The 10,067-nt window shown below is 35.1% G+C and overlaps 1 protein-coding gene across 1 annotated transcript; it reads left to right on the top strand.

Moving 5' to 3' along the window:
- Nucleotides 1-243: 243 nt before the first annotated feature.
- On the top strand, nucleotides 244-2,213 carry LOC143858191 (FCS-Like Zinc finger 6-like). The gene is made up of 2 exons (XM_077368831.1): nucleotides 244-616; nucleotides 1,888-2,213. The coding sequence occupies exons 1-2, from the start codon at nucleotides 342-344 to the stop codon at nucleotides 2,042-2,044; spliced, it is 432 nt and encodes a 143-aa protein (XP_077224946.1). The 5' UTR covers nucleotides 244-341; the 3' UTR covers nucleotides 2,045-2,213.
- The last annotated feature ends 7,854 nt before the right edge of the window (nucleotides 2,214-10,067 follow it).

The raw sequence follows: 10,067 nt of genomic DNA, 5'->3' as shown, positions 1-10,067 counted from the left end.
AAATACGACAAATTAGGGTTTTCACCGGCTACCACCGGTTTTAACCTGTGGGTCCCACATTTTCCAATCCAACGGTTCCAAACACTCAGGAAAAATCATTATAAAACCCCAAAAAAAGCTAAAGACAAAAGCAGAAAGTGACGTGTATCCTTGTATGCAAAACACGTAATGGACGGTCCAGATTATCTGCTCAGATTTCTCTTCTTTTAATCTCCACCCTCTCCTTTCTCTCTAAATTGAAACCCCAAACCCCTTCTTCCTTCCCTTCTATCTTCTCAATTTTTTTCTCTCTGAAACTCTTTTGGGGCTGTACTTATCAAAAAACGAGTCGTTCTAATATTATGATATTAGGAAAGAGGCCTCGTCCTTCGATGAGGAGAACTACTAGCATGACTGAATTCACCGTTGATCTTCCTCCTATAAACCCATCTCAGCCGTCCGATTTTCAGGCACCTAAAAAAAACCCAGAAGGGTTTGACCCTCGTATTCTTTCCATGGTTTCTCCGAGGAATCCTCGGAGAAACTCTGGAGAATTGATCCAAACAGCTCATTTCTTGAGGGCTTGTGGACTCTGTAAGCGTAGGCTTGCTCCTGGTCGTGATATTTATATGTATAGGTAGCACCCCTTTTTTTTATAAAGACACCCTCTATTTAGATTTTTTTTTTTTGTTTTTTTGTTTTTTTGAGGCTGTTACTGAAGGAGTTTGATGATTTTGGTGTTAACTCATTTGGTTTATGCTACTTTTATTTTGGAAAATGGATTTAGTTTAGTCCCTCTTATGTTGATAAAGACACCCTCTTTGTTTTGCAGCTTTTTCTTTTGTTGGTTTGTTGTTGTTTCTCTTTCTCTCTTTGTTTGGAATACTAACTGATAAGATGCCTAGTTTAATGATTACGAAACTGGATTTTTTTTATCTTGTTCTTTTTCCTTTTTTTCTTTTTTTTTTTTTTGTACTGAAGGAGTTTGATGATTTTGGTGATGACCCATTTGGTTTATGCTGTTTTTCTTTGTGTTTTTTTGGCATATTTTGATTTTACAATAACCCACTTGGGTTGTTATGTTTTTTTTTTCAATGTTTGGAAAATGGGTTTTCTTCTTTGTAATATTTGTGATGGGTTTTCTTTGTTGGGCTTTCTCTCTTTTTATTTATTTATTTTTTGGTTTATTCTTTTCTCATTTCTTTTGAATGAAGAACAAAACCATGTAAATAGAACCCAAGAGGGTTTTGTCAGAAGGCCCCCAGCTTGGCTTCAAAGCTAAGATAATAATATTCCCTGATATTTTTCTGAAAAACTCATCTTTTTGTTTTTTCTGAACTACTGATAGTCCAGTTTTTATGAACTACATGCTTGCTGGATGACAGACTCTTTCCAATTTTATCATTTATATCACTCTTAGGAAGAATATGTTTATGTATTGCTTCTTTTTTCTCAATTTAATTGTTTGTCTGAATTAATTTGGCTGAAATTTTCTTTCCTTTTTTATTCAAAATTGACTAATTTACTGTAATTTTTCTTATATTTCAGATTTCTTTCCTATTTTTAACTTCTCAACCATGCAAAACCTGTCTTTGAAGATGGTAGCATTTATTTACTCTATAAATTATTTAATTTTTTCCTGACCCATCATGTTGTTAACTCTTGAAAAAAATAAATAATTGCAAGCTCTCTATCTTCTATTTTCCATCTAACCCATTTGTTCTTTCCTTTGAATTTTTAGGGGTGAGACAGCCTTTTGCACTCTCCATCTTTTATTTTCCATCTAACCCATTTGTTCTTTCCTTTGAATTTTTAGGGGTGACACAACTTTGAATTGTTAGGGGTGACACAACTTTTTGCACTATCTTTTATTTTCCATCTAACCCATATGTTCTTTTTATTTTCTAGGGGTGATACAGCCTTTTGCAGTCTAGAATGTAGACAACAACAAATGAATCAAGATGAAAGAAAAGAGAAATGTTCTTCGGCTTCCATGAAGAATGAAGCTCCTCCTACCACGAAATCCGAAGCTTCGAGCAATGGCGAAACAATGGCAGCTGCCTAAGAGTACTTACTGATCAATCTCTTCGCGTTGGAAACGATTATATAAAATTGAATGCAGTATCTTGTATGCAAAATCAAAGTTCTGAATCAACTTGTATCAGGACTGCATATACAAACCAGATGTAATTCTTCGTACTTTTTTTCTTATTAATGGGAGAAAATGGCTGATCTACTTGGTCTTAATTTTTTTGCAGTTCATGTGAATTATATGCATTTTTATTTGAATTTTAACATGAAGCATGGTCTGTCTAACTTGTGAATGAGATGGGTTTCAAGAGATTCCTTTCTTTTTCTAGTGATTCCTTTGGTTTTGAACCACAGAGAATACCAAAAAAGCTCTAGAATATGGGGCGGGGGTGTTCTCATGAGTCATGACCATGAAAGATATTAGACTAAAAAAAAGAATTTTCCTTGTTCTTTTTCCCCCCTTCAATGAACCTAATTGCTCAACATGTAAGAGAATTTTTTATTTTTTTTTCTTTTTACTTTCTTCAATGAAGATAATTTCATTGCTCAACATATAAGAGCTCCTATTTTCTACATTTTCTACAATATCAATGTCATAATAATGCCATAAAACTTTGATAAAAATTTGAAAAAAGTAGCTCACATCAACTGAAAATTCAGTAGAAAAATAGCCTGAAAGCAATCAAATTAAATGCAAGAACATAGCACACATGGGTGTGTGATTGATGTCACCTATGGAAATGATTTTATGCAAAGTTACTATATATTCCTTTTTTTATTTACTGTATCTACAGCAATAACATATCATTTTTTTAGAGATAAAATTTTTATTCAGAAAGACATACTTATCAATTCTACATTACAAAAACTTAAAATTTTGCTATACAGAAAAAAAATGTTCTAGAGAGAGATGATAAGTCTTTTTATTTTAATTTTTTTTATGAGTTTTTGTAAGAGTAATCTATGGAGGCATTTGAAAGGGACTGATGCACTTTTCATTAGTAAATATTTCTGGGTGGGTAATACATCAATTGAAACTTAAAAAAATATAAGTCAATTGGAACTCATGTCATTTCCTTCCAATAGCAAGAAACGGGTGCATTTAGTGTAGGTACTCAACATGGGGCTTCATGCTATTAATTAAATGAACAGTGATTTGTGATTATGGCAGAGGAATGTCCATGAAATTGACTAGTTTTTGCAATTTGCATGGTGTGTGGGTCCCAGCCTTAGAAAGTGGCAAGAGATTCATTTGGAAGGTTTATGATTCTCGATGCTTTGGTGGGTCCCTTGATGTATGCATTGAAAGCCCCCACCCCTCTCTCTCTCTCTCTCTCTCTCTCTCTCTCTCTCTCTCTCTCTCTCTCTCTCCTCCTAGGCAACTTATATTGGCACAACCGTGTTTTAATAACTGCACAAACTCAGCTTATCTTTTTCTTTTCTAATTAGCTTTTGAGAGCTTTTTAGGAACTGTAATAACCTTTGATAGTAGTTTAAAAGAGAAAAGACAACTTGAGTTTGTGCAATTATTAGCACACAGTAGTGCCAAGTTGCCAACATCAGTAGCAAATCTCATATAAGTATGTCATATAACTTGTACTCCAATGATTGGATTATGCTAGGAATGATGTTTTGTATAAGCTATACATAAAAAGTTCAGTATATTAACCACTTGAACCGTCAAATCAATGGATTTCTCCATTGATCCGGTCCGTCTAAATGATGGGTCATCTCATGAAGACAGTCCAAAACAAGCTATTAATTGTAGTGATAGAAACGTCTGTGTAATGCCAGTTTTCCTGCTGTGACCCAAGAAAATGTGCTTTTCCAATGGAAAGAAGACATGGTTGTACCGAATCTCGTGTATGGATTATATACAAAGCTTTTCTCTTAACCTTTAGATCTAAATTAGATGCTGAAAATGTGTTTTGAGAGAGAGAGAGAGAGAGAGAGGGGTATGGCTCTGATACCATTTTGTCATGTCCCCATCATGTAAATACTGTCCGATTTTAGGTCTTCTATCCGTCCCGGTTTTGTTTTCCAGCAACACTAATTGTGCCCAACCCACTCCATAGGGACCCACCCCTAGGAGATGCTGAAAATGTATCTACACAAGGAGAGGGAGGGTTCACATATATAACCGAACCTTCGGTTTTGTTTTCCAGCAACACTAATTGTGCCCAACCCACTCCATAGGGACCCCCCCCTTGGAGATCCTGAAAATGTATCTACACAAGGAGAGGGAGGGTTCACATATATAACCGAACTTTCTCTCCCTTTCCGATGTGGGATCTTACAAATATATGTAAGAGGAGTGATAGGTTCCCCCATTTTCTTCCCCGGGCAACCCCTTTTAATGTATTTATAGCTACTCTTTATACACTAAAAGGTGGTGGCCTATGGAAGAAAAGGAGGTGAATATATCATTTCCTTGTATATAATCCACACATTTGTTGTTAGGGTCATGGGTAATAGGCATTTCTTGAATGCACGAAGTTTGTACTCTTAATCAAGGTTTAAAATTTCGGTTTCAGTACCGGTTTCGGTCTTTGAAATTTCGAAATTTCGGTCAAAATCTGGTACACAACCCGAAAACAATATTTTATTCCATATTAAATTTCGGTGAAAGATTAAATTAATATTAAAAAAACAGATTTTTTGGGTCAAATTTCAGAAAAACTGAAATTTCGGCCGAAATAAATGCCCGTTTCGGTTTTGTTTGATTTCGGTGTTGGTCTCCACCGAAATTTCGGATTCCGGTCGAAATTTAAAACCATGCTCTTAATATCAAAATAGTGAAACTCTCGTCTCATAAACCAAGTCTTTGTGTTTTTTTCGCTTTATTTGTATTTGTGTTTCTTGCATCTTATCTTGGGTTGGCTACAAGTCAAGTTTGATTCTGTTTTTTGGAAGATTAGAGATCTCTCGATTTATAACAATTTATTAATGTATTTTACATTTAGAGATCATTATCAATCGAGATATTATAAATCTTATGAAATGAGCATGCAATTCTCAAGACAAGAATCTATGATTGTGACTTCCTTCTCTTTCTCTGTTTTCTTCGTTGCTCTTCATAAAATAATGTTTTAAATCTGAGGAGCAAAGCTAAAAGATTTTTGTGATTTTTTTTTTTGTTCTTTTTGGTCAATGGCACTCTTTGCGAATTGGGTGGCCAAATTTATAGGATTAGAATAACAGAATACTTTTTTAAAGCACATATTTTCTTTCACTTTCCACTAAAAATGTGGGTTCCTTTTCCTCTTTGTTTTTACTAATTTTCTTATATGTTTGTTTAATGAGGAATGATAGAGGCAAGGGTGCCCTTGCATAAAGAGCCGGAAAAGGGGGCCCTTGATTCGATCCACGTGGTTAAGTGTAACTGATTTTACTTTCTCAACCGATTTTAAAAAGTAACCGAAAATGACATGATCCAATCAAGGGCCCTCTTCTGGCTCTTTATGCAAGGGCGCCCTTGCCTCTATCATTCCTCCACTTCTTTATTGCATGTGGTTGCTTTGAAAAATGGGTTTGTTTTTCAATTGCCTTCAAGGCCCAGTGTTTGGGACTGTTTCCCATTTCACCTCATCTCTGTTGAGTATGGGGAGGCCATGAAATAATTAAAATGCCTAAGACAGCTTTCATTGCATTACTATGGGGAGCTGTACTTCAATGGGATCTGTGATTTTATTAAAAGCCTTCACTTTATAGCCACTTGTGCTTATGCCTCTCTGCTGGTCTCCTTTTGAAGTAATGTTCATTATAAAACCCGTTACATAAAACTTAGTTTTTATACTCAATTACAGCTTAATATACAAGGTGTCATGTTGGTTATGATGTACTTCAATGGGTACTTGAGCCTAGATATAACGGGATCTGTTAGGCCATTTAGTGGAAAGCCATTTCGCAGCTCACTTTTGCAGGAGAGAACAGCCACCTCAGATGAATTAAATGAATATGACAAAATCTACCAAAAAGTAAGCCTGTGTGGGTGTTCTTTCCTGCAAAAGTGAGCGGCAAAATGGCTTTCTGCAAATCTGCTTACACATATATGGGGGTGTCTAGGCAATTTTGTGGGAAGCCATTTCACGGTCCCTCTTTCTCAAGAGTGGAGCCACCTCATAAACTCAATTTGTCTTATTAATTTAATTCATAAGGCACTTTTCTCTTGAAAAAGAGGGGCTACAAAATTGCTTGGACATGTGTTCGCATGTATTTAAGAGAATTTATTCATATATACATCGTGTGGCACAAGATGCCCACTATATAATTTTTTGCCTCTTTAGGGGTCTTTTGTTCTTTCTTCCAAGGTACTTTTCTTAGCCCCATTTCTCTGTTTGCTATTCTTCAGAGCTCTTCTCGTTCAAAGTAAAACATTGAGGATAACTCCCCCATGAAATGTCGATTGCTTGTTGAATCCTGTGAATCACGGATGCTGTAAATTCAGAGCTCAGAGTTTCATAAAACCATTTTTTTGGTAAAAAACAATGTGAGTAGAATGATCAAACTGAATCCAATTTGGTCTATGAATCTAAGAAGTAATGAGAATTCACATTTCCAGTGTTTAACAAGACTAATCTTTGATGGTATAGTTCTCTCACACGGGAACACACCTGAAAGTGATAATGTTAAACTTTTGGTAGTCCCTTTTCTTTGCTTATATAGCAAGTCAATTGCTCCCAAATCATTAGCATGTGGTCTTACTAAAATGTTATCATTATATAACCACTTGTGCCATTGGCTTTGCTTCTTGACAGAAAAAAGTGTTTATAACCACTTGTGCTAGTGGAACCCATGACTCGAACATTGGGACCTCATGTTCTGATATCTTAGATCACAACCATAAGAAGGAATATATGAAGAGAGAGACTATGTGATCCTTCAAAAAAAAAAGAAAAGAAAGAAAGATGCTATGTAGTTTACTTAATTACCCCTTCAATTTTAGCATAAGCAAGATTATCAAGCCTTTGATCTTCCTTTGAATGGTTCCAATTTGGGACCCACGGCGTAAAATTGGTCATGCATGGGGACAGTATATTAAATTTCGGGATTCTTTTGGTCGACCATTCCTCGATATTTAATTAGAATATGTATGACCCATAATCTAGATTCGTTAATGGTGAATCTAATCCTCTATAAATCGACCCAATTGCGATGTGAGGATTTATTTTGATGCCTGTTAACTTACCAACTTCTCCAAAAGCTTAAGCTGTTGGAGAAAGGTGTTATTTATCTTTTATACTTTAACACTCCTCCGCACGTGTAGCCCACTTGGCAAACACGTGGCATATGTGGTCCCACTTTGGGCCGACCATCGCATGTGGATTTTTGCTCTCCTGGAGGTTTGAACTCAAAACCTTTGGCTCTGATACCATGTTAACTTACCAACTTCTCCAAAACCTTAAGCTATTAGAGAACGTGTTGTTTAATCTTTTATACTTTTAACAATACCAAGCAAGTTCTTGAGGTTAGTTGATGTAGAATAGCCTCACTCTCTTAGTTAGTAAGCATGCTTATATCTTGGTTAATAATAATATAAGGAAAATTATGTTGGAACAACCTGTTATGATAATGGGTATTCTTTATTTATTTTGCACTTTATTAGCTGTTGAAAGCTGTCAGAAATCCAAAATGGAGAGTGATATGTGCACTCCTTTTTTTAATAATTAATGGCACTCTTTGCACCTTTTACACTTTTCTAATGAGCTGATGAAGATTGATATACTCTTTAATAAGAGCCTTCAACATATTATTAGAGTAGAGTTTAATAGAATGAGTAGTGTCATGTTAGGCTCATTGATCACTCAATCTGATCCAAAATTAAGTTTGGATATTTATATTTGAGATTCTGATATAACATAAACTAACAAAGAATGAGAACGGAGGATGAAAATATCAACACACAATTTTTTTTTTGTCTTCTCCAATATGGGAGCTCTATGGTAGATTTAACTAAGAAAAATAAAATGTAACCCCTCCTCTCCACTGTACGTGGGATTTTTTTTATATTGGGAACTAATGTCCCTGTTTACATCAAATTTCCAAAAGATAAGAACTCCTAAAACACATCTCTAATTAGATAAGATAAATCCTGGCATGTAGATTTTTTTTATTGGGAACTAATGTCCCTGTTTACATCAAATTTCCAAAAGATAAGAACTCCGGCCTAAAACACATCTTTAATTAGATAAGATAAATCCTGGCATGTAGGCTCCTTTGATGTCACGGTTGTTGCCAAGAATGAGATATTGTTTATCTCAAAACTTGAATTTCTCCTTTCACTCGTGGAAGTAGGACTCTTTCCAATGCATGCCATCAACCCCATGTTAAAAACATGCCACACCATCCTGGCCAAAAAAAAAAAAAAACAAGCGGGCTCTAACTTATTGCTAAGTGTGGTGCGTCCAATCGGGCCCACCTTCAGCCACGATCCACCTGGATCACAATCCTAAATTTTCTTATTGTTAAAGGAGACTCACTCAATGTAATTCATTCGATGAAAATAGGGACGAACTATTCATGGAGGTTTGCTGATAAATTTGAGGAAGTGTTTGACAAGGTTGAGGAACACTCCATGCATGATGTTTTAGAATGGTTACCATTCGGCTAATAGTGATGTCGATCTTTTGGCCCATTCAGAGGTGGATTTGGCCCATTTGGGGGAGGACAAACTAGTAGTTGAGACCTTTAATTATATCCCTCCATGATGTGGCCTTTTGTTTGTTTTTTTCTCTTTTTTCTTTGGTTTGTTTCTGATCATCTTGGTCATTGGACTTCACCCCTTTTAAATAAATTATTACCATTAAAAAACAAAAGCATGAGTGTCATTATAAAAATATGAGAGCTGCTCCCAAATGGCTACCAATACTCAATCAAATAAGAATTTACTAAAGGGAGGAACATATGATCATCTTCCTAAATAAAAATGAATAAATAAGAGAAGGTATGTATGCTTGCCTGGTCCATGCTTTAGGTACTTACATTGTCATATGTGCTTAGTATGGAAAAGATTTTCGTTCAATTTTGGTTCCTCCATACACTTTTATGTCAGCTGTCTATATGCTTAATATGGAAAAGATTAACTTGATGACAGTCTTAGTGCAAGTAGTATTTTAAAAAAAATATTGTCACATGAGCATTAGATCTCAATATATAAACATCTTAACAAGTACACTTTTAATAAATCAGTAATTTTCACTAATTAAATGAGATTCTCAATAGAACAGTGCTCTTTGTCGTAACCTCGCCGCCTAAAATATTTTTAAAAAAATGGCTTCTCTCATTGTAGGAGTAGCTCAGCGCCTTTCTCCTACACTATCCGCTGTGGGATTCGCCTCCCTCGAGACATGCACAAGAAAGCCACACCTGAATGCTTAAGATGTTGTTTAAGATTAAATTATTGATATTAGCCAATAATTGCACTGTTTATAGTATGTTTAAGATTAAATTATTGATATTTGCCAATAATTGCACTGCTGTACTGTAGAGCCAAGCTTGCTTTTGTTTATAAGGGTTTCTCTTATAAGGGTGACCCCATTTTATTTTATTTTTTTCTCTTTTTCTTTATCATGGTTTAAATAAAAGAAATAAAAAAATTTCATTAAACAATACCCCATTTTATTTATGTAAATTATGCTTCTTCTTTTTTATAAAGCTGCTCTCACCAAACTCTAAATGAATTTGCTTTACATATAGTTGGTTATCTTCTCTAATCAAAGACATACACAGGACAAAACATAAATGTTTGTTTGGATGTATATAATATGTTAGGGGAGATGTGGGCTTGTTTTCCTTATAGGAGTTGTCTCATCACCATTAGATATGGAGTACACACAAAATGGTCTAATCTAACTCTCTTAAATGAAATGAACTCAAAGGCCCACCTTCATAACTTAAAGTGGAGACATGATTTTATAAGTCATACAATCTAATTATTATTTTCAGTAGGGAAATGACATTCCCACCCCTTTCCCAGCATTAATCCCCCCTCCCCCCTTTCTTTTTTTCTTTTTTTTCGCAAAATGAATTTATTTTCAAGAAAAGACAAATAAAATGAG

This window comes from Tasmannia lanceolata, unplaced genomic scaffold (assembly GCF_043159265.1).
Source record: "Tasmannia lanceolata isolate RefF3 unplaced genomic scaffold, GAP_Taslan_0.1 ptg000025l, whole genome shotgun sequence".
NCBI lineage: Eukaryota > Viridiplantae > Streptophyta > Magnoliopsida > Canellales > Winteraceae > Tasmannia > Tasmannia lanceolata.
This window is presented reverse-complemented; position numbering and strand designations above follow the sequence as displayed.